General features: G+C 37.2%; 2 protein-coding genes across 2 annotated transcripts; one reads left to right on the top strand and one right to left on the bottom strand.

The window, feature by feature from the left end:
* Nucleotides 1–1,358: 1,358 nt before the first annotated feature.
* LOC133461381 (pre-B-cell leukemia transcription factor-interacting protein 1-like) lies at nucleotides 1,359–16,038 on the bottom strand. The gene is made up of 11 exons (XM_061742267.1): nucleotides 15,938–16,038; nucleotides 13,600–13,722; nucleotides 11,376–11,460; nucleotides 11,191–11,258; nucleotides 9,681–10,305; nucleotides 7,120–7,353; nucleotides 5,660–5,683; nucleotides 4,565–4,608; nucleotides 4,340–4,435; nucleotides 4,009–4,189; nucleotides 1,359–3,112 (listed from the first exon to the last, which is right to left on the bottom strand). The coding sequence occupies exons 2-11, from the start codon at nucleotides 13,669–13,671 to the stop codon at nucleotides 2,103–2,105; spliced, it is 2,439 nt and encodes an 812-aa protein (XP_061598251.1). The 5' UTR covers nucleotides 13,672–13,722; nucleotides 15,938–16,038; the 3' UTR covers nucleotides 1,359–2,102.
* A 2,960-nt stretch (nucleotides 16,039–18,998) lies between these two features.
* On the top strand, nucleotides 18,999–23,522 carry LOC133461032 (cyclin-dependent kinases regulatory subunit 1). Its single transcript, XM_061741784.1, has 4 exons — nucleotides 18,999–19,118; nucleotides 19,323–19,390; nucleotides 19,528–19,655; nucleotides 22,872–23,522. Exons 2-4 carry the CDS (start codon nucleotides 19,332–19,334, stop codon nucleotides 22,919–22,921), a joined length of 237 nt encoding a protein of 78 aa, XP_061597768.1. The 5' UTR covers nucleotides 18,999–19,118; nucleotides 19,323–19,331; the 3' UTR covers nucleotides 22,922–23,522.
* Nucleotides 23,523–25,840: the final 2,318 nt, after the last annotated feature.

Here is a 25,840-nt window from a genome sequence, read left to right as displayed (position 1 = left end):
AATAAAGAACTTTATCACAATATTCTAATTTTTGAGACAGTCCTGTAAGTAGAAGGCACCGACGCAGAGTCAAAAAGAAAAAAATGATATATTTTAATGAAGAAGCTAAGCCAATAAAATACATTATTAATACATTTCATGGTGTAAAAAGTTTATTGAACTCAATGTTTACTTTCTAAAATCAGGACAAAACTGATGATGAGATATTGTCCAGGTATCAATCACATTCACATCTGTGCTGAATCCTACTTCCCCAGTAAGCACAGAGCCCTACCGTCCTCCCGCAAACACAGGAATACTTATCAAATATTGATTAATTCATTCAAATAACTCATTTCTGGTGAGATTAGAGCACCCTTTTCTTCCAAACCCTTTGGTCTACGAACCTTCAGAGAAAGTCCCCTGCTAAAAAACAGCAGAAAACGATCAACAAAAACCAGTTCAACACGTTGTGTGTAAACTCTCCGACATTCAATCTCTACCCTACAGAACAGCAGTACAATGAACGTAATGTAAACTAGCTTTCTTTCTTTCTTTTTTCGCAGGAGCAAATGAAATCAAACAGCTATTTTTGCCATCTACAACCATGTTAAAGGCACAGCAGCAGGTAAGCTAAATGTCTCAAGAGCAAAGTAAATGAAAACCATTTGAACATTCAGCGCCTAGTCGCCTGGGACTTTGGCTCCTCGTTAAAAAAAAAAAAAAAAAAAAAAGAGGAAAACCGTCTCAGTGAAGCGACAGAATAAATAATCAAACACTTCAAAGCGTCTTTCAGTCACTGAAACAGAAAAAAGAAAGAACAATCACAATATGTCTATGTTGCCTTCACATCAACATGGGGGGGGTCAAAAGTGACATTTTTTGTCTTCCTCTTCACTGAAGAGTAACACCGGACCGCTGTTCTTGTTTAACCTTTGTCTGGATTATTTATCTTGAAAACTAAATCTTTTTACTGCATCTAATTTGTTTTTTTTTTCTTTATTGCTACACTCCCCAAAAAACTACATCAAATCACCACATGCGTGTCAACTAATATCTATTTTTGAACTAAATAATAAGCAAAAGGAACAAAAAAAAAATAGCAGTTTGCCTGCAAATCTGGCTGTGGTGAATCAACCCAACTAATGGAAACTCTTTGGGGATAAATGCACATTAGTGACTCCTGTACTTTTACTCAGAATGTGCTGGGAGTAAAGAACACCACGGATAAAGTACAAAAATACATGAAAGATAATCGTCTCACGGAAACAGAAACTAATAGAAATGAAAAAGAAGATTTCGGAGATATTTGAGGAAATTGCTAAAGTGGCTTAGCAGTCAGTTTAACTATGGCTATCAAATGTTTTCCCTTCTTTCTTTCTTTCTTTCTTTCTTTTTTCCCCCGTCAATAGCACAAACTAATTCCTCACATCTGTTCTCAACTGACGAGAGTGAGACGGAGGATGAAATGTCGCTGAGGGCTCTCCAGAAGTAATCTGTGTGCGTCTCTTCAAATTTACTAAGTGGAAAAAAAAACAACTGGTCTGAGCTGATTTTATCTGAACTGACGGACGTCAAGCTCCTCTTTCTTTCGGGACTCAACAATTACAATTACAGCACCTGGAAACAAATGGTATCTGAGGAAGTTTCTTGGACCGGAGAATGTTTCTTTTTGAAAACATGGAAAAGTATACCGTTTATTTAAAAAAAAATGTAATTCTGTATGACTCATACCGATTTTTCCTCACTGCACGGTGCCCAGTAGCATTAGGTAGAAATATCTCTCTCCTCCCCTCGTAGCCCTGTTTTTTTGTGGGATCTGAGTTTACATGTATATCACAGACAATAACATGCATTGTATACAGCATTAAATGGCAAAGGAAAACTCACACAACACATTAGTGAGGGACTTCACTGCAGGGGGCACGACCCGACAGAGGTAGGTAACAACAACTAAGTCCAAAATAGCAAAACACAACTCTAGCTTATAATTAGTGACTTGGAGGGGACACATTTTTGAGGCACAACAACTCCAGACCAAAGGCTACTACAATTACAGGAGGAGAAGGTGGGGTAGAAATGTCAGAAAACTGCTGCCCCTCCCACCTTCCGCTTTGCTTTTTTTAAGCGGTGGCAGCAAACTTCCACATGGCCTCTCGCTCAAACTCCTCCATCTCTTCCTCCAGGGAGTCGTCCTCTTTCATCTTGCCGCCCTCCAACACGTCCACCATGTCTTCCAGAACGTCCGCCACGTCCTCGGCGAAGTCGCTGAAGCGAACCCGGTCGTGAATGAACACGCCGTCCTCGAAGAAATCGGCGGTGAGCTTCCTGACCTTGTCTTTGCTGTCGGTGGAGGAGCGTTGGAGCTTGCTCAGGTATCCTTCCAGTAGTTCCTCGAACTCGGGCAGCTCCACCGGGTAGAGCCCCTCCCGGCCGGCGCAGTCCTCTATGGACGAGCAGCCCAGCTGGGGCCGCACGTTGCCCTGCAGCTTCTGCTCCTGGTCTCTCCAGAAGTCGTCGTGGTGGTGGTGATGGTGGGACTGACGGGGTGGAGGATGCTGGGGCTGGTGATGCTGAGAGTTTTTACCCAACCCGCCGTGCCACGGCTTCTCCTTCCTCCTTTCCTCTCTGTCCATCCTCCGCTCGCCCTTCTTCCTGTCCCACTCGTCCTGGTGTTTCCTCCAGGCTTCTTTGTGGGAGTTCTGCTTCTGAGGCTTCCACTCCCTCTCCTTCTCCTCTCTATCCTTCGGTCTTCCATCTTTGCTGTGCTTCCATTCCCTCTTTTCTTCTTTCTTCCAGTGGTCCTTGTCGTGTTTGCCTTTGTTTCCTTTCCATTTGGACTCCTGTGGCTTCTTCTTTCTCCACTTCTCAACGTGTTCAGAGAGCTCTCTCTGGATCTTCTGTAAGTTGTCCCGTACTTGTTTTCTATCGCCGCCACCTTTTTTCATCCCCTCCAATCGTTTCCTGCTCTCCTCTAGAAGAAGCTTCTGCCGCTGGAGCTCGTCCTTCAGCTTTCTTTCCGGATTTGCATCCTCGCTCCTCTCTGGTCCGGCTGCTTTGTGAGAAATCTGAGCATCGTTCTCATCGGGTTGAGAGACTGGACTAGAAGTTGCTGGAACTATTTCCAGTTCTGCTGTGGAGAATTCCAGATGCAAAAGATTAAAAATGGCTCTAGCACCGTTCTAAATACAGCTTGTCAAAAATGTACGCCCTCCTTAAATCCCAAAGCTCTGAAGTTGACATGTTTCATTTTTTTATTTTATTTTTCATTTCATTCAAAAAATAAAACAAACAATTCAATACAAATAAAAAAGGTTCATAAATTGTGAATGAAAAGGGAGCAGAAAGAAGAAGAATCTTATCTAATCTGCCAATTTTTCCAAGAAATAAATTCACAAATAACATAAATTAAAAAAAACATCAACTAAGTAAATAAAAAACTAAAATAAAATAATCGCCGTCTATGGGTATGTCAATCAAACTTAACTAACATATTTCATTATATTTACTTAACATACAGGCTTTAATTGTTCTTTTGAATGTAATGTTTGATTTGGATTCTTTGTTTTCTTTATTCAGATTGTTCCATAAACTGATTCCTTTCACAGAAACACAACGTTCCATCAATTTAGTCCTGAATCTTGGTTTTTTTTAAAATCTCGGTTCCTTTTAAGTTATACTTGCTTTCTCTTTTTTCAAATCTTTTCTGAATGTTTTTTAAAGTTTTTTTATGAGCTTTAAACATAATTTGCAGAATACTGTAGTCTACTTATTCATGAAATTTCAACAATTTTAACTGAAGGAATAATGGATTAGTTGGATCTCTATATCGTTTTCTACTGATTATTCTTTGTAATCATGTGGAGATGTTTGTTATAAAGCACGGCAACATGTTTGGCAAAAACCTAATCAAGAACATTTGATCAAACTCCATAAAATGCTAGAATTAAAAGCAGGTGTGCTTTTGTTATGACTGTGGAACATATTAGCTGAGAGTTGGCATAGGAGCATAGTTTTTGCCACTTGTACCTGTGAGCTGGCTGAGTTCAGTCACTCTAACCCGGAGACTCTCCAGCTCTTTCTTCAGCGCAGGCAGAGACGTCAGCTCCTCCTTCAGCTTTGCATTTTCTTTTTCCAAGTCTGCTGTGCCCTTTTCATCGCCGCTTTCAGCTACCGCCTTCATCTCAGAGTCAAGTTCTTCCTTTTGAGTCTGAGAAATAAAGCAAACGAAAGGCAGGTTACAATCCAGAACAGGGGGGGACACTCAAATCCAGATTCTGAACAACTGAAAAAAAACCCAACCCAAACAATAATTTACGGCGTGCCAAAATGATTTACATCAACACAACCCTGTACTGACCTGTAGCTGAGCCTCTAGCTGAGTGATTTGCTGGTTTTCCTGTGTCAGTTTATCCAATAGCGCTTTCATATCCTGTGGATCACCACTAAGCTCATCCTGGAAAGAAATTCATTCGCACATAGAACACATATTTTTAACATATGCTGTTCTTAATATTTGGTTTGCCTGACATTTTACCTAAATAGTAGTGCCGTGACACATACTGGACATAAGAAAGAGACAGACCTGACTTTGTTCTCCATCGCTCACTTCAGAGCCTTCAAAGTCTCCTGTGACAAAAGAAAACACTATTTTCACAGGAGGTCCAAAGAAACACACAGTTACTGACTCTTTACTGACACCAACTTCTCTCAAAAAGTACAGGACTGTCTCAGAAAATTAGAATATTGTGATAAAGTTCTTTATTTTCTGTAATGCAATTAAAAAAAAACTAAAAAGTCATACATTCTGGATTCATTACAAATCAACTGAAATATTGCAAACCTTTTATTATTTTAATATTGCTGATTATGGCTTACAGTTTAAGATTAAGATTCCCAGAATATTCTAATTTTTTGAGATAGGATATTTGAGTTTTCTTAAGCTGTAAGCCATGATCAGCAATATTAAAATAATAAAAAGCTTGCAATATTTCAGTTGATTTGTAATGAATCCAGAATGTATGACATTTTTGTTTTTTTTAATTGCATTACAGAAAATCACAATATTCAAATTTTCTGAGACAGTCCTGTATTTTAATGAATATGCTAAGCCAATAAAATACATAATTAATACATTTCATGGTGTAAAAAGTTTATTGAACTCAATGTTTACTTTCTAAAATCAGGACAAAACTGATGATGAGATATTGTCCAGGTATCAATCACATTCACATCTGTGCTGAATCCTACTGCACCAGTAAGCACAGAGCCCTACCGTTCTCCCGCAAACACAGGAATACTTATCAAATATTGATGAATTCATTCAAATAACTCATTTCTGGTGAGATTAGAGATTTGAGTTTTCTTAAACTGTAAGCCATAATCAGCAATATTAAAATAATAAAAGGCTTGCAATATTTCAGTTGATTTGTAACACACGCACGCACGCACGCACGCACGCACGCACGCACGCACACAGCAGATATTTCCTCCTTATTTTTTTTCCCAAACACACAGTGACAAAGAACGTCATTCAGTAATTCAGGGTGTGTGTTATTTGTCTTTTCTGCTGCTGCTGCATGAGCCGTCAGGAGAGATAAGTGCTCTGACAATCCCGTGTGCGTTAGCGAGCGAGTGCACGAGCTTACACTGCGGTCTTATCTTTGCTACTGGACCCGACCATTATCCAGGTCACACAGGGAACCTGTTGACATCGCGCAGCTTAGTCAACAAGATCTTAAAACGGACACGCAAGTATTGCTGACGACTGCGTATAAATGTGCTTACGTAACTGGTAAATACTGTCATTGTCAAACAGGCAAATGTGTAATATAATTTTGACGACATTTACAGTAAAGCCCCCTACGCTTGCAGAGCTTTTACTGCAGCAGGTGGACAAGCCTGTTACTGCTTTCATTTAAGGTGGATCATTTAAGGTGAACTGAAGTGTTCTGTGATCTGATTAATATAAGTCTGAAATTAATTTAGATGCTGTTAAAAAAATAATAAAACAAAAAAATGTATATAGTTCCAAAATAATTTTGTCAAAAAAAAAATATACAGGACTGTGTCAGAAAATTAGAATATTGTGATAAAGTTCTTTATTTTCTGTAATGCAATTAAAAAAAACAAAAATGTCATACATTCTGGATTCATTACAAATCAACTTAAATATTGCAAGCCTTTTATTATTTTAATATTGCTGATTATGGTTTACAGTTTAAGATTAAGATTCCCAGAATATTCTAATTTCTTGAGATAGGATATTTGAGTTTTCTTAAGCTGTAAGCCATAATCAGCAATATTAAAATAATAAAAGGCTTGCAATATTTCTGTTGATTTGTAAAGAATCCAGAATGTATGATATTTTTGTTTTTGTAATTGCATTACAGAAAATCACAATATTCAAATTTTCTGAGACAGTCCTGTAAGTCTGAAATTAATTTAGATGCGGTTAAAAAAATAATAAAACAAAAAAATGTATATAGTTCCAAAATAATTTTGTCAAATATTACCTTATGTATTTATTTTCATTTTATACAGTGCAGGACTGTTTTCTGATCATTCAGACCATGAAGTGCAGGGAAAAAAGCCATTCCATTGCTTAATTGTATGTATGTGTACTTGTATGTTTGTGTGTATGTTTGTGTTTGTGTGTATATGTATATTATGTACGTACAGTATGTATGTGTGTGTGTGTGTGTGTGTGTGTGTGTGTGTATGTATATATTTATATATAATTAAGAAAAGAGTAATGTAAAAATAAGAAGGACATAAATAAATATTGTTAATATTTTATGGAGAAGGGGCAGGATTAAATAAGTTATACTTCTTCCCACCCCTTTTCGGACATGCAAGTGAAATTACTGTGCTGTTTTTTTGTTTTATGCTGTTTTTTTGTTTTATTTTGTTTTGTTTTGTAAAATTGTCTTGATCGGCCATTTTGTATTATTATTTCTGTTTTACTTGTTCATATTTACGTTATATATAATTTGCATGTTCGGAATAAATCACTAACTAACTAACTAACTAACTAATTCACTGCTTAATGTAATGTTAAGCAAAAGTGCTCCTTCCAAAATGATGGTTTTTAATGCTAAAGCCACTAGCCAGCCAGTGTGAGTGGTGAGAGGAAGTCACCTGAGAGAAACAGGGAACCCAAGAAGAGCAGGACCAGAGCAGCCACCACACATGTGTTCATGGAGAACCATGGCTTTTCCTCCTTCTTTTCAGCAAGCTTAAATTCCACCTCCTCCTCCTCGTCTTCCTCATCTGAAGTTCTTGGTCTGGGTGCGTCAAAGGAGGGCACATTTCTCCTCCTCAGGCCGTCATCAACGCTGCTTGTGTCACCCAACTCAAAACTGCTGGATGGCTCTATGAAACCGAAAGAAAAAGAAACGAGAAGAAAGTGTTGACATGAACTTGGAATGGCAAGACAACCAAAATTCTTGATACTGCATGAATCTAAACCACATGTAATCAATTAAAGCCCTACACACATAAATCAATCAATCAGGCGTGTTTACAGACTACATTTTCAGTTGTTGGAGTTACTTCCAAACCTATAATTATTTACTGACAGACTTTCTCACAAATAGACCACCATTTTAAATTATGACATAACATGCAAAATACAAACATGTGTGAACAGCATGGGAAAAATGTTTGACAAAAGAAAGACAGCGATGCTCGTGGAAATGGATGACACTTTCTCACTAAGTTACAACAACAGTAATTTCATGCTTGGAGGTTTCTTGATTTTTCTCAGTTGGGTGTGGACCTCTATGTCTTACTGATAAATCACATTATAGCTCTAGAGCTATAGCTATAGAGTATGACAGAGATTAAAAAAGAAAAAACTGTTAATAAATCCTCAGCCTGATTCATCAGTTTGCCCCCCCCCCCCCCCATCCTCCCTTCTATTGACTTACAGTCATTGCAAATCACTATAAATGGCTTATACTTTCCTTGAGGCTACTACCAACTTGTAAACAGTTAACTGCCACAGCCCGTCAGATCCGCCCACCCCCAAAAGCCCTGAAGCCTCATGAATTTATTGTGTGGTAGATTCTGATAAAACCAGTCTGATCAGTTTTAGTTTGCTTGGGAAGACACGCTAGTAAATGCTGTGTTCACCTGCAAGTTAACAGCCTTAAGACTGACTGTCTTAGCTTAGTTAAAGTCTTCAATTGTATTTCTCTTACATATTGAACATGTTTTGCAACATTTTTTTTTAAATCAAAAGATGTTTCAAAAGATGGGGAAGGTGGCTCAGTTGGTAGAGCGTTCGCCCATGAACCTGAAGGTCAGTGGTTCGAACCCTAGTTCCTCCTGTGTCCACCAAAGTGTCCTTGGGCAAGACACTGAATCCCCCGGTTGCTCCCGGTTGTCAGGCCAGCGCCGTTGTGTGGCAGCTCCGCCAACGACCGGTGTGTGAATGTGTGCGTGTGTGGGTGAATGTTTGCAGTGTAAAGCGCTTTGGGGCTGTAGGAGTACAGCTGGAAAGCGCTATATAAGTGTAAGCCATTTACCATTTACCATGTTGTAAAACATCTTGATTTGTCCAACAGATTGGTGCAAAGCAACACTTTTCAATAACTCAAGCATAAACTGGCATTGATGCACAGAACAAAGATTATGTTGATTTAGCAGTGAGACTAGCAACAGATTGTAGACACTTTGAATGTTGAGTCAAAACATGCTTAAATATATTTTAAAAAGGGTCAAATATTCTGGATCTCCTTGATTACAGGAGGACTTTCCATTCGCCTTGATTTCTATCTTTGCACTTAAAAAATATGTCTGGTTGAATTATTTGAGTGAATTGTGAGATTGTAATTTTGGCGTGCTTTTTTCTACAGGACTGTTTCAGAAAATTAGAATATTGTGATAAAGTTCTTTATTTTCTGTAATGCAATTAAAAAAACTAATATATCATACATTCTGGATTCATTACAAATCAACTGAAATATTGCAAGCCTTTTATTATTTTAATATTGCTGATTATGGCTTACAGTTTAAGATTAAGATTCCCAGAATATTCTATTTTTTTGAGATGGGATATTTGATTTTTCTTAAACTGTAAGCCATGATCAGCAATATTAAAATAATAAAAGGCTTGCAATATTTCAGTTGATTTGTAATGAATCCAGAATGTATGACATTTTTGCATTACAGAAAATAAAGGACTTTATCACAATATTCTAATTTTCTGAGACACTCCTGTAGTTAAAGTCTTCAATTATATTTCTCTTACATATTGAACATGTTTTGCCACATTTCTTTTTAAATCAAAGATGTTGTAAAACATCTTGATTTGTCCAAAAGATTGGTGCAAAGCAACACTTTTCAATAACTCAAGCATAAACAGGCATTGATGCACAGAACAAAGATTATGTTGATTTAGCAGTGAGACTAGCAACAGATTGTAGACACTTTTAGTCAAAACATGCTTAAATATTGTATATTTTAGTCAAATATTCTGGATCTCCTTGATTACAGGAGGACTTTCCATTCGCCTTGATTTCTATCTTTGCATTTAAAAAATATGCCTGGTTGAATTATTTGAGTGAATTGTGAGATTGTAATTTTGGCATGCTTATTTCTATTTCAAAAACAGAAAAATATGTAATTCCCAACTGAATTTAAGAATTTTGACAAACTACTTGTCTACTTCCTCTAACTGTTGGCTAATTGTATACCTTCTTCATCTTCTCTCTCATCTTGAGTGGCTGGCTCAGATATTTCTTCTCCAGCAGCCTCCTCCACCTCCTCCACCTCCTCCACCTGGATCTCAGCTGAACCCACAGTCTCTGGTGTAAGACTTTCATCCCCTGGTTGGTCAATCACTCCTAAACTCTCAGGAACGGTGCTCGGGGGTTCTGTGCTGTCCGGGATGAAGCTGATTTCAGCTTCAGTGTGAGATGGAAGATCAGTGGCTGTGAGAGTCTCTGCGGGGACGTGAACCCCGGGTTCAGCCTTGCAGGCATGACTCTCCTCCACATGAGTTGAAGGGATCGGCCCAGAATCAGCAGGTGCGTCGAGCTCACCAGCAAAAGGAGGCTCAGATGTTTCCCCCTCGGGCTCAAGCTGCGGTATTTCAACAGGCGGAATATCGAGTGGAGCCCCCAGATCGATGTTGGTGATGAAAGACATGACACCCTGGGGCTCGTTGTCACTTGGGGAGCTGGCTACAATATCATGGATAACTGGAGCCTGACTCTCCAGATCCAGGTCTGGAGGGTCCAGGGGGGGAAGTGGGCTCATCCGGGGAGGACTCGAAGGGACGGGACCTTCACTAGACTCTGGGGACGTCTCTTGACAGATCTGTTGACAAGGCAGAGAGGATCAGTTCTCACTTATTTTTACCAGTTTTTTTTTTCTGCTTTTCTCAGACAGCAAAAACTATATCAGTTTTATTTCACTTAGCTGCAAAGAATCTCTTTAGAAAATGTCAACTTATCAAAATGCTACATGTAGTGGGCAATAACACTGAGCTAGATGTATTTATTTTGTACTGAAAACTCCACTTCTCTTGTTGTATTTTCTACTTTTGGTGTCTTTCTGCGAGTTGTGTAACAAATCTAAACCTGTATCGTATTTCATTTAATTTCATTTTTATTTATTCCGATCACGGAAATATGCAAACAAAAAAAAAAAAAACCAAGTAAAATGACAACACAATCAAAAGCATATTCCATAACCAGAAAGAAGCAGGAAGAAGAAAATCTTATTCTACCTGCCCCTCCCTCAAAACAAAATTGAACAATAATAACAGACGGTCTGCACAATTACTTAGTTAACATCACAAAGAAAGAAAAACAAAACAATCAAAGATAGATTGTCTGTCTCCATACGCATATATTATACATTTTAACTATTTCATCCATACATGCTATTTTTTTCCTCCTTTACATTTTTTTTTTTAAACTGAAATATACAGCCCTTAATACAGCCCTTTAAATCATCATGTAATGAATTCCATAACTTAATTCCAACAACAGAAACACTCATCTGCTTTAAAGTTGTTCGGGCAAATAGATGTTTAAAATTAAATTTTCTACGACTATCTTCGTTTTAAAACATAATTTAGACAAGAGTGAATCCATATCAGAATGTATGAAACACTGCTGCGTAGAACAACGAAAGTGTACAGGATTTTTTTTCATCCTTCTTATAATTTTGTAGTTGGGATTATTATTGTGTACCAACCTGATGACCTTCTTCAGAGAGGATCGTTTCTATGGGAATTTCAGCTGGTTTGTAATCAGCAGAAGCTCCTGAAACAGAATGTGTTCAATGTTAAACCAGAAATAAACCTAACGACAGTTGTCAAAGGAGCCTCAGATTCAGATGTTTTGTGACGGCTCTGGTCTCAATGGTCAACTTGTTGGTACCTGCGACATCCTCGGAGAGACTCGGGGCATCACCCAGGCTCTCAGTCCCATCGTCCACAGGACCCACATTTCCTATGGCAGCTTCCTGCGGAGAAACAAGATCCAACAGGATCAGGTTTTTACACAATTAACACCTTATTGATAATACTGACCTTGACATTTACAGCGAACCCAATACAGGCAAACCTATTCACCTGCCTGCACATGCCTGACATCACCCTCAATGGCAAATGAGTCACAGCGGGGTCTTATCTTCATTTGGGGTGTGCCTTTAGGTTGTCTTGATTATTTATTCATTAATTTTAGTGCAAATTAAATTTATCATAACAATGTTGTGTTTTTTTTTCTTTCACATTGATGGACGAGTTTTATATTCCTAATATCCTAATGTAAGAACAAACTCATATTGAGCAAGAAAAAGTCCTGTAGCATGGTTTTCAGTACACGTCACCTCCGATCCGGTTCATCTGATTTTCATATTTATTTTTCCGATGGATCTCTTGTTGATAAAGTTGACACATTCAAATATCTTGGACTTTGGATTGACCCGGAACTTACCTTTAAACCTCACATTGATTATACTGTTAAAAAAGCATATGGCTGTCTCGCTTCACTTTACCGTTCAATCAACTGTTTCACACTTCCTGTCAGAAAAAGGTTCATTTCTCAACTCATACTACCACTTGTTGATTATGCAGATATTGTTTATCAAAATACTCTAGATACCCATCTTAAACCTCTGACTGTATTATTTAATTCATTATGTAGATTTGTGTGACGTTGTCCTTTCAGAAACACATCATTGTTTTATGTTTGACTCATTGAACTGGTTGCAACCCAAATCTCTACAGCAATTTCACTGGCTTCAGTTCCTTTTTAAATGTGTTTATTTTCACTGTCCTCCTTATTTAAAAGAACTCATGATTCTATATAACTCTCCATATTCACTCAGACATATGAATTTTCCGTTTTTCTTTGTTCCTAGAATTTTAAAAGAGGTTGGTAAAAGGTCATTTTATTTTAAAGCACCATCAGATTGGAATAATCTTCCTCTCTTTTTGCGTTCTATTACCTCTTTTCATTGTTTGAAGTTGGCATTATATTCTCATCTTAAAACAAATTGCCTATGTTTTAAATTTTTTTATGTATTTTTTGTCCTTTTTTCTATTTATTTTCATTTTTTCTCTCTGTTATGATATATTTATCTCATTGTTCCGGTTATTCAATTAGTCTACTTTGTAACTAGACTTATGTGGGTAGGGGTTGTGTGTGGGAGGGGGTGAGCAAGATGTCTGTGTTTGTTTTATGTCATGTATGTCTGTACTGTAATGTAATATATTGTAATGTTGTATGTTTTATGGGACCCCCTTGAAAATGAGATTGTTACATCTCAAGGGGCTATCCTTTAATACATTCTAAATATGATATAAAACAGTCAGGGATCATGACTGCCCTAACTAACATAATACAACTCAATACAAGAAAGTTGTGAATCAGAGCTCACTACTGACATCTCACTATCTCACTCACATACTCAAGTTAAAACTCTACCATGCAAACACAAACATTAAACATCTCAAACACCACATAGGTGTCCTTAGACCTGACCACATTCAGCTTGGACTGAGGTACAGCACAAAACTGTCTGATGAGTCAGAATCTGAAATAGCTATATAAAAACATGTTTAATACAGTGTGAGAGTTTAATAAGAAAATCACCGTCTGACGTGTTGAATGTGGAGATTCGTCTTTACGATGGTTCATGTTGTCGTTACAATTTTTTCAATTGAAAATTGTGTTTTTATTATTGCCAAAGAGGCTTCTATTTATATTTTAAGCAGCATATGAAGCATTGTTTGGGAGCAGTTTTGAATCAGAGACATCTCTATGCACCACGGTACAACTCAGCATCAATTGCATTATGTCCTTGAATGCCAGCCTTATAGTAACAAGTTCTTGCACTTAGGGATGCTATTCAAGACCGACAAAAGTAATAATTAAAAAAGGTGATCAGGAAACATGTACTAATCAGTGAGTCTAAGGTTGAGCCGTATTGTATTTTACGGCTGGTGACTCATAAGTTGGTGTTTGGTACACATGGATTCATCGTTTTAGAGGTGGCTTGAGATTCATAGTTCAGATGTTTTTTTTCTTAACAAATCAGTATCAATAAGCCAGAAAAATACTATTTTAAGTGTGGTCTGTGCTGGTGGTGTGAGCTGACCTCAGGAGAGAGGAGGGTCCAGCTGTTGGTGGAGGAGCCGGTGCTGCCAGTGCTGTTGCTGCTGTCAGACATCGCCCTCTCCAGGCTCAGCGTGGCACAGCACGACACAGATCAAGCTTTATCCTGCAAATGAAAACAGAAAGTCTATCATCCAAAACCTGTAAGATGGCATCACTGCCAAATTATCAAAATATACAATCTATTATGACATATCTATTTTGACCGTTTTGTAGGCTTCTCATTTTTAAAACTTATTTTCAAACGTGTGAATAACCTTGCCCCAGAAATACTACTTTACCAATTGGTAAACAAACAAAACAGTGGAATTAGAAGTAGGGCTGCAACAAGCAGTAATTGTAGGATAGCAAAACGCAGAACAACATTTGGACAGTCATCCTTCTCGGTAATAGGAACCAAATGATGGAATACACTGAACCTGAAATCAAAATATTGACAGAGCTCAAGGTTTTTAGCACACAAGTAAAACAATGGCTGAAACTGAAACAGGCTTGTGAACATTGACTTTAACATACTGTACCACTGTATTATTTTAGTTTTCTGTCCTTATCTGGTTTGTATTTTTGCTTCTTGTCTTTGTTTGTCTTTATTCTGTTTTGTATTTTAATGGTTTTGTACTGTTTTAACTCTGCTTTTGAATTTTAAGTAAAGGTCTAACCAGGGACAGGGGTTGCAAATTAGCTCTGGCTAGAAACCTGTATGTATGACATCTGTTTTGTTTTTTTTATTAAATAATGTTTGATATATTTGTCCCTGTTCAATAAACGTAATAATAATAATAATCATCACTGAGCATGCCAACCTCCAGACTCTTTGTGGGACTCAGCACAATTAAATGGATGAAATAACTGACAGCATGTCTGTTACTTTTCGGTTTTGCTGTTGCTGCATTGTTCTGAACATGAAAATAGACTGACAATGAAAAGAAAACACAAGACAACAAAAAAACTACAGATTGAAGTATTTGGGGTTATGTTTGTTTTAATCTTTGTTCAAAAAGGACCCTGCTATGCACACAGCACTGAAAGGTATAGCCAGTACTCGAGTTGAGGGGGATGGCATCCGCCCTGAAATAAAAACGGTCCAAATCATCCCCCCTGTAAAACTGCCATCCCTCCTTCCATCCCTTATGTCATTTCATCAATGAATGTGGTTTTACTGCTAATTTTTTTTTTTCCAGTGATGAGTCTTGTTTGAAGTGTAATGAGATTTGTTTTACTAAAATAAGACATTTTAACTAGAAAAAAGTCAAATATTCTTGTTAAGATTTTGAGTTTTTGCAGTGATCCATTTTACTTATCCTGTGAAGGACAGAGTCATATTGATAAGTTCAGAAAACTGTTTTTTATTGTTGTGTTTTGATGTATTTGATGTAAGCCCAGTGGATATTTAAAGCTTACAGAAGGCTGCATTTAACTGCTGCTATGTCATTCCTGCAGTATTTCTGCAGGTGTTTTGGTCACTGCTATTATTTGTAATATATTATATTATTTGTAATCAGCACCTGATTTTTTTTTTTTTTACAACTCGAGTACTGATCATCACTGAGCATGCCAACCTCCGGACTCCTTGTGGGAGTAAACACAATTGGATGAAATAACTGACAGTATGTCTGTTACTTTTCGGTTTTGCTGTTGCTGCATTGTTCTGAACATGAAAATAGACTGACAATGAAAACAAAAACAACAAAAAACTACAGATTGAAGTATTTGGGGTTATGTTTGTTTTAATGTTTGTTCAAAAGGGACCCTGCTATGCACAGCACTGACAGGTAAAGCTTAAGAAGTGATGCATTGCAGAGAGAGGATAAAGAGCTGATTGTCGTTGATTCAAGTTATGTAACGGTATGATGACATCCATGATACCCTGCTGCGCAGTCAAACTAATGCTTTAATTGCTAAAAGAAGACCACAATTTCCCGTTTTTAATCAATCACTGTTCCTACTGTCAACCTATCATTCACAGCCATTCCCCCAGTAAATCTGTGCAGCCATTAAATGGCCAAACATGTTCAGATCACAGACATAAGCATCCCACTGATCCTGGCACCAATTAAAACAAGAAAAGAGAGTAGTGCCCACTTGTGCTTCTGTTTTGCACGTAAATGACACAAACTCTAGGATCTATGGTTGTTAAAGCAGCCACATTTAAAGACCACTGACGAAGGTAAACAAAGGATGTAGCTCCCACTCTTCCGTGTTCCCACTCGGGCCCTGCAGTTAGCAGGCGCCAAATACATGCTGCTTTCTATCAATTTGAACCCGAAAACATGGTTAGTTTGCCGCACGTTTGCTCAAACCTCAGCCGCTCGCAGTTTTACCTTGAAAACGTCTCGTATTTTGGGAAGAACGACCCTCTCCTCTTGTGAACTTGGGAACTGTGGGAATTCCAAACTGCGTCACGTCGACCCCAAGGCGTCTCTCGACCAATAGGATTTCAGGAAGACCCGAGGAGGTCCCGCCCCCTTTTCAGGGCTTAGCCAATCAGCGACGAGTGTCGTGTCAGCAGGGCGTGTCCAACTCGGGGTGATTGACGCACACAGGTGAAAGCGGCAGGTGATGGAGAGAGCTGCTGCTGCTTGGTTTATAATAATACAACTTCATGTGTGACCCCAACCTCCAAGATGCTTGCACACACACTCATATATATATATATGTAGAGGAGGGACCAGCCACACACTGACACGTCTGCAGAGCTATATTTAAGTCTGGGACTTACCAGAGTGGACAAACCATCTGGTGCCATTGCTCTGCCCTGGACACACATTTCATCATCTGATTGTCAGTCTTCTCTCTGTTTAATGTAACATGTCAGTTATATTCACATCTGTATTTTTACAACAAGCAAAAATTAAATCAAAAGAAGACAACAAAACATCTTCCCCTTTTCATATCAGATAAATATACTTACAGTGAGATTTAAGGTGGGGCCCATGCCAGAAGATCTACAGGACTGTCTCAGAAAATTAGAATATTGTGATTTTCTGTAATGCAATTACAAAAACAAAAATGTCATACATTCTGGACTCATTACAAATCAACTGAAATATTGCACGCCTTTTATTATTTTAATATTGCTGATCATGGCTTACAGCTTAAGAAAACTCAAATATCCTATCTCAAAAAAATTGAATATTCTGGGAATCTTAATCTTAAACTGTAAGCCATTATCAGCAATATTAAATAAATATTAAAAGCAATATTTCAGTTGATTTGTAATGAATCCAGAATGTATGACATTTTTGTTTTTTTTAATTGCATTACAGAAAATAAAGAACTTTATCACAATATTCTAATTTTCTGAGACAGTCCTGTATACTTACAGTGAAATTTAAGGTGGGGCCCATGCCAGAAGATCTATAATAACTGCTACCACATGCAGTGTCACAAAATAGTTTAAATTATTATAGGACTGGTACTGGTACTAGTAAATAATTCAAAGTATACATACTTTTTTTTCTACTGCTATTACTTGTTCACTTTCTATTAATTTAAATGGTAATATTGAGTGACTGCCTTACTTGCAAAGTCTAATTTATACAGAGCCAGTGATGGGAGAAATACGCCGGTGCTTAATATTGTGAAAATGCTCCATTACATCAGTTTTTATCAAGTAAGCCAGCAGAAATATAATTAGTTAAAACAGTGAAGTGTAAAAAGGAAACTGTAAGCACTAACAATGCTCAATAGTTACATTGCTCTGCAGAAAATCAGCCCTGTGTAATAATGCTTGAAAAAAAATAACCATTATGCTTGTATTAATATAATAATAGCAGTTGATTGAAAGAGGGCCCAACTATTTCACATGGAGAAACAACAAATTCATTTTTCGGATTACTGTTTCTTCTATCCATTATCTAAACCATTTCATCCTATTAAGGGTCACAGGGGTTGATCCAGAGCCAATCCACTGGAGAGTCCATTACATCCATCCATCCGTACCTGATTATTTCCATTTAGGGTCACAGGGGTCTATTCTAATAACAATTTTTCCAATCAACTAGATGTTTAGTTAAAATGAAAATAAAAAACTCTGACATTTAAAATGGAATTTTGGATTTCTGACCAATTTGCTTGAACAAAATTAGTTGAAAGATGACATAATTGTCTTGTCTTGTTTTTAATCGTACTACTACTTTTATTGTCGTGTTTTATTTGTGTTATTATTGATGTTGTTTTAGTTTCTGTGAAGCAGCTTGTGACATTCCGTTGTCTGTGAAAGGTGCTATATAAATAAAATGTACTTAATTTACTTACTTATAACCAAAACAGTTTCTTATTTATTTTTGGTTTATCAACCAGACTTGCATACCATTTTAAAATACTTATTTTTTTGTCAAGGACTTTTAAAATATGAGGTTACTGAAGCCAAAACTGTCAGATATAATAAAAAAAAAAATAAAAATTATTTTCTTAAATATGCGTCAGAAATCGGAAAATCTCCAGTACATTTATTAAATTTATTTACTGATAGACTTTGACTGAAAGAGTTTAAAATCCTACTGCTGGTCTACAAAGCATTAAATGGTCTTGGACAAAAATACATGGTTGATCTGTTAGTTCCTATGAAACTCCCAGACCCCTGAGGTTCATCTGGATCTGTTAGTTCCTATGAAGCTCCCAGACCCCTGAGGTTCATCTGGATCTGGTTTGTTGTGGTTCCAGAACCAGAACCAAGCAAGGTGAGGCAGCGTTCAGTTATTCTGCTCCTCACCGGTGGAACAAACTTCCTGTAGACCTGAGGTCTGCTCCAACTGTAGATCCTTTAAATCAGGCCTAAAAACATTACTGTTTACTGAAGCGTACTCTTAAATTAAATACTTACCTGCTGTACTCTACTGCCCTTATTTTTAACAGCTTGTGCTTTTTATTATTTTACTTCTTTTCTTATAATTTTATTTCATTTATTCGTTATTAGCAACCTGTGCTTTTATTATTATTATTTTACCTCTTTTCTCATAATTTTATTTCATTTTATTTGCTATTTACTGTTTAATTATGTCTTGCTGCTTTTAATGTCGATGTAAAGCACTTTGAATTACCTTGTGTTGAATTGTGCTATACAAATAAACTTGCCTTGCCTTACTGTACAATTAATTTACTGTACAGTGAGCAAAAATAACCGAGTCAAATTCCCTGTCTTGTTTGACCTGACTTGGCCAAATGTTTCTCTTTCTGATTCTGATTCTGATTTTAAAACCTGTGGTCGGAACATATGGAACATAAGGAAGTCCTTCCTCCAAAAAACGGACCAATTAAAAAGCCACACAAACGTGACGTCATTTCCTGTGGTTTGACAGTGAATCAACCAATGAGGAGCGAGCTTCTCCGCCGGACTGACCAATGGGAGCAGGCCAGCTCTATTTGAACGAGGAGGAGCGGGTTTACCAACATTCAAGAGGGAAACAAAGGAAGAGCGATCGTGTCGCTGTCGACGGAAGCGAAATATCAGGAAAAAGTTTTCATTCTTTGAATACCACTATAGTGTGTCACCTACATAAGGTAATTTAAAACTCTGTGGACCGCATTGCTAAATCTGAATTGTTAGGTTTGCAGTTAGGAAACTTCTCGGAGTTTTTTCTTGGTTGTTGTGAAAGCAGTTAGCTTAGCAACAGCTAAGACTCGCTGTTAGCCTGATAGCTTCTTTTTAAGGCCCTCTTACTGATCTTTCTGCGTTTTAACTGATGCTTTACACTTCTCTGCTAGGCTTCCGACATGTCCCACAAACAGATCTACTATTCTGATAAATATGACGATGAGAAATACGAATACAGGTGCGTACGACTCATGCTTGCACATTGTGGGGTTTAACTCCATTTGGTATTTTGTTTTTAAAGGAAAACCCATTGTGAAGTATACGTTACGTAATGTAACCAGATACTCTAAATGTAATACTTCTGTTTTTTTGCAGGCATGTAATGTTACCCAAAGATATTGCGAAACGTGTACCAAAAACCCATTTGATGTCAGAGTCGGAGTGGAGGAACCTGGGGGTCCAGCAGAGCCAGGGATGGGTTCATTACATGATCCACCAGCCAGGCAAGTACAACCATACACAAATATTACATGATCCACTAGGGTTGCCACCTTTCAGAAATAGAAATAAGGGACGCCCTGATTTCAGCAGCGCAGGAGCCAAAAAAAAAAGCCCCAAAACTTCTAAACTGAATAAAAATGTGTTTATTTTATACGAAAAAACAAAATGCTTTGATTTAAAGTTAAAAGTGCTTTAATAGCATTGAACTTCCATGACTGTAGAGACACCCAACCATACTAGCAACTGAAATAGCCTCCTATGCTACGTATGTCCACATCAGCCCAGATGTATAATATAGCCTACAGGGGAAGAATATGGTGTAAACGTTAATTTATTTAAAAAATTCAACTAGAATATGGTGTGAAAGTTAATTTATTTCAATAATTCAACTTAAAAGGTGAAACTAATATATTACCTAGTCTTTATTACATGCAAAGCAAGATATGTTAAACCTTTTATTTGTTATAATTCTGATGATTGAATTGTTTGATTTCATAAAATATTCGAATTTATTTTTTATTTGGGGTTTTCATAAACTGAGCCATAACCACAAAATCATAACAAATAAAGGCTTGAAATATCTCACTTTGAATGTAGTGGGGAAATAATATATTTGTTTCACCTTTTTAGTTATATTTACTACGAATGACGTTTTGCAATATATTCAAATTTTCCGACCTTCACCTGTATATTATGACATCAATAAATAAGAGCATAATATATGTCCGTATTGGTTCAATACGGAACGCAACTTTTAATTCCCAACCCCTACCTGGAGGTGAAGCCTGAGTCCTCGCCGCTGTCTGGCACACACATAGAAAGATCTGGGCACAGACGCAGCAGATCCTGTTGTCCCGCCACAGAGACTTTGCTGGCCTTAATGTTTCCTGTGTTTTTATTTATTTTGTTCATTATTGATACATTTAGTGTTGTGTGTGTGTGTGTGTGTGTGTGTGTGACAGACATGTGTATGGGGCGTTAATGAAAATATGGGACAAATTGCGTCCCGTATTAGTTCAATAAGGGACGCAACATTTTTTTTCTCAAATAAAGGACAATTATGTATTTTACGGGACGGGTGGCAACCCTATGATCCACCAGCCAGGCAAGTAAAACTATACACATGGAAAATGGAAAGGGATAAACTGTCTGTAATATTGTGTCTTGTATGTTTTTACTCTGAGCTTAGTTACAAGCAAGCGATTCGTTTCATTAAGTATCTTCGTCAAATACTGACAGCTATTGATTGGGATCAAGTGTGGCAAACTTTTAATATTGTAATTATTAGTGTTACAACAAACTATGAATGTGAAGTGTTGTTGTTGTTGTTATGGTTCATGCATTCCTCTGAAATTAACCACCAAAGGAAATTAGATATGGAAAGACAACCTGTACCTGTACTGACATGTTTCCTTATTGATCCGTATGAATATAAATTGGCTTGAAAAGGTCTGTTGTTGAATATTACATCCCAGCAAGAATTTTTGAATTCATATTTATCTCGAGCAATACAACATAACATAAGTAACCTGCGTGCAATAGAAAATTAAACTAATACCTTTATCAGGTGCAGGTTCAAAATACAAATTAACTCGTTAAAACTCGAAAGGGAGTGGGAAGAAGAAAACTTATTTAATGCCACACCTGTTTCTCTTTAACAACTTGACTTTTTTTAATTTATTTATTTATTTTTTTATTATATATAAAGGCTTCCTCCTGTCTCAACATTTAAACCAAAACAATGAACAAAAGACCTATATCAAATTATAATAAAAATGATTCTACAGTCCACCTCACCTAAATTTACACACATTGTGGTTGTGAAATGCAGATGCATTTCACAACCACAGTGCGTGCAAATCCAGGAACAATATATATTGTCACCACAGGTGACAGTTAACCGAACCAGAATGACTTCCTATGTGTGCTATTTTACAAATAATCTGAAAATTGGATGTATTGACTACAATATAGAAATGAGCAGCAAAGATTTGTATTCAGATTGATGCAATTTTCCTGGATGAACTGCAGACATTTGCCCAAACTTGTCTGGACTTGTATTCTTAACGTGCATTCATGTATTAGATATGGCAGTCATTAAGTCAGTTGATGCTACCTCAAATGATATGCCATGTCTTGACTAAAAAAAGTCCCATGATCCAGCAGCTTCTAGAACATTCTTTGGCAGTAATATGCATTGAGCTTTGCAGGGTTTCATTAATACAACATGACTGTCTGACAACAGCAATAATGATGATATATGGACTGTCAGTAATATCAATGCTGTAAATACTCTTATCCATATCCGATTGAGTGGTATAGTTACTAAAGTCAACCTAGGCATTGTTCACATACATGTGGATGTTCCTGACATGAAGCTGCCAAAACATTTTTATATACACTCAAACTTGATCCAGGTCAATTTCAGTACGAGTAGTAGTACCTGGGCTTTTTCTTTTGAGGAAAGCTGTAATGATGACACTCAAACGCTCACAATGGTTCCCTTATTCATGCACTTTGTGCACTAGTTCTGAATTTTAACTTGTGTGTGTATGTATAAATTATATGCTTTCTTTTTTTTAATATATACAAGACTGTCTCAGAAAATTAGAATATTGTGATAAAGTATTTTATTTTCTGTAATGCAATTTAAAAAAAAAAAAAAAAAAAAGACCAAATGTCATACATACTGGATTCATTACAAATCAACTGAAATATTGCAAGCCTTTTATTTTAATATTGCTGATTATGGCTTACAGTTTAAGATTCCCAGAATATTCTAATTTTTTGAGATAGGATATTTGAGTTTTCTTAAGCTGTAAACCATGATCAGCAACATTAAAATAATAAAAGGCTTGCAATATTTCAGTTGATTTGTAATGAATTCAGAATGTATGACATTTTTGTAACACAAAATAAAGGACTTTATCACAATATTCTAATTTTCTGAGACAGTCCTGTACACTCAAACTTGATCCAGGTCAATTTCAGTACGAGTAGTAGTACCTGGGCTTTTCCTTTTGAGGAAAGCTGTAATGATGACACTCAAACGCTCAGAATGGTTCCCTCATACATACACTTTGTGCACTAGTTCTGAATTTTAACGTGTGTGTGTGTGTGTTGTTTTTTTTTTTTTTTTTTTTTTTTTATGTATAAATCATGCAAGACTTTAATGTATGTGTTTATTAATTTTTTTTTTTTTTTTTTTGATTTTTCAGAACCACACATTTTGCTGTTTCGACGTCCTTTGCCGACTCAAAAAGCGTAAGGGAGATTTTCCTGGGTTCCGCAAAGATCAGCCCTTGTTCAGTCATCACATCAGCTTCATCCTGCCAAAGCTCTCCTGTGGTCGCTGCCTTTGCCTGCTCCTGCTGGACCCTGAATGGACTACTATGAACAGCAGCTGTGGAATGCTGTATGTGTCGAAGGAAGAAAAAGAAAAAAATAACCCTGTCCTTTGAGAGGACTTCGGCATGTGTTAACAGCATCACTCCAACTGCCAGAAACCTTTTGACTTATTCCACCTGACAAATTTGCTGAACCTGTTTGGATATTCCAGCTTTTAGATCATGTGTTGTATGATTAAAAGTGGAGATTTAAATGACATCACGCAGGCAGAATACAAGGATCCTAAATTTAGTTTGACTCTGGAATGCCAATGGTTATGTGACCTGTTGCTGCTTGGGTTAAATGGCATTTGACTGTATTTTCATGTGCATGAAATTCCAACTGAGTCTGGGAACCTAGATTTGATCCGGTTCTGTGGTTCTGCCTACTTTCAGAGCAAGTCTTATCAATTGGTTTGACTACCAGTGTGCTGCTCAGTATTTATGATATTGCCCTTTCTGAAATAAATATGAACTTTTTAATCTTTCTGTGTGGGTTTTTGTCTTGGTTGTATTTGTTTCTAATCGCTGGATTGGGCTGGGCTTGCTAGATTGTTTCTTTTGGTGCATCATCTTTAGTCTTCTGAAAATAATGGTCTAATGAGAGATGCTGTAATAATTCAAAAGCTTATAACAAACTGGCAGGAACTCTGTATAAAATGTTTATGGTTGAGAGGTGTGTGGGTTTTTTTTTAATTTATTTTTATAAATTAAAACTGGAATCGTCTAGGATATTCTGAATTTTTTTGTTTTATGGTTTCAAGATGGTAGCAGAGACTAAGTTACAGGAAGAAATAGTTGAAGATTTTCTGTAGGACAGATACAGATGGATGGATTAAAGAGACTTGACTGGTTAAAGGAGTAGCCATGGTGCTGCTAGCAGATTCCAGGTGCTTTATTTATCCTAAGCGAAATTGCTGTGCAACAGTTGAAGTACAAAGTAATACAGGAAAATAGTACTTTCAAAATAAGGAGACAGTGGAACAGTGGCCAAAGTAATTAGTAACTTAAAGTAACAGTACAACTAGTGAAGTGATGTGAGGATTGGTTAAGTGCAGATTGACATCAGGCTACAGTGTCTCTCCCTCTCACGGCAGGAGTAGCTGCTTTATAGAGTCTGATGGCCACAGGAAGAAACAATTTTCTCTGGCGTTCCGTGTTACACCGGGGGGTGGGATGAGAGTTTCTGAAATAGATTGTGCTCGAGGTTAGTACCTGGGGGAGAGGGTGAGCGTTGTTGTCCAGGAAACTGCAGTTTACGCAGCATCCCCTCAGACACCAGCACCAGCTGAACCCCCAGTAAGGACCCAGCCCTCCTGCTGGTCTGGTTGGCGTCTGTTGCCCCAGCAACGGCAGAGAAAATGGTACTGGCTACAACATAACATTTCCAGCATGGTGTTACAAACGTTGAATGACCGGAGCCGCCTCGGGAAAATGGATGACTGGACCTTCTTGTACAAAGTACATAGCCTCTGTGTTCTAGCACAGTGGTTCCCAACCTTTTTTCCTTGTTCCCCCCCTACTTGTGTCTAAGACCAGCCGGGCCCGCCGACCCGTACGTACTAGCAACAAAAGAGTAAAGTGATTCGTTACAAATCTTTAATTGTAAAAATGAACATTGTTTTTTTTTATACATTTCTCTTTGGTTTACCCTGTACTTTGTTTTTCTCACCGTCCTTTTGTGTCACCAATGTATAAAATACGCACAAAAAATAATTGCAAGGACATAAAATAATTTCTGAAAAATGTCTCTTTTAATATGAGACGTACATTTTTTTTTAAATTTTTCCTTTAACAACCTGTCGGATTAGTAGTATGATTAAATGTTGAATAATGATTTTTTAAGTTTTTATCCTGATAAATAACTTAGTATTTTAAAATGACCAAAACATATTTCTAAGTGGGTTTATAGAGACTTGGATTACTGTACTCCATTAGGTGTGTTATTATGATTTTGTATTTATTTAACATGTGCAAATATAATTTTTACAACTGCATATCCTCAAAGAAGTTTCGCGCCCCCCCAGAGATCTCTGGCGACCCCCAGGGGGGGCCCGGACCCCAGGTTGGGAGACATTGTTCTAGCCAGAGGAAAAGGCTAAGATGAGAGTTTTCTGGATAAAGTGAAAATTGGTGTGCAGTTGTGAAAGAGGAATGTGTGTGTAATGTGGAAACAAAAGACCTGTGATGGACTAGTGACCCGTCTGGAGTGCTGTGTGTGCATCTTGTCAGTGGATAAAGCAAATATGGAAAAGTATTCTGATCAACTCATGTATAGTTATAGTACCTTTTATCAGAGGTTCAATAGATTGGGGCAAATTACAAAACATTGATTAAATGGTTTCTATAGTAACATTATGCATATACCGTAATCTACATTTTGTACTGCTCTGAGAGTTTGGGTATTTCACGTGTTAATTTACATAGCTAGTTTTTGGTCAAAGGGGTTCACTTTTCACTTTCATCATATTCACTCTGTCTCCATATATTTATGCATCTCTTTATGTTGCATTGATAAGAAGGATCCTTGACTTTGCACTACTTTCCAGTAAAATTCTCAGATCAGCTGAAACACTGTTGGTTCAGGTTAAATACCTGAAAACTATTTATGGAAATAAAGACAAAAATGAAGTAGGAAGGCTTTTTCTTTCTCTAATTGGCAAGAAAAGATGGATTCAGCCAACAGTTTCTAAAGAGGTCAGACTTTTGCCTTGAAAGCAGCCAAATACTGTCATGTCCTGTTATATACAGTTGATTCATTACTATGAAGTGAATTACACATGTGATTAATCATTTGCAAA

Source organism: Cololabis saira, chromosome 15 (assembly GCF_033807715.1).
Source record: "Cololabis saira isolate AMF1-May2022 chromosome 15, fColSai1.1, whole genome shotgun sequence".
In the NCBI taxonomy this organism is placed as follows: domain Eukaryota; kingdom Metazoa; phylum Chordata; class Actinopteri; order Beloniformes; family Belonidae; genus Cololabis; species Cololabis saira.
Note: the sequence above shows the minus strand (reverse complement) of the source record. Positions and strands in the feature narration are given on the sequence as shown.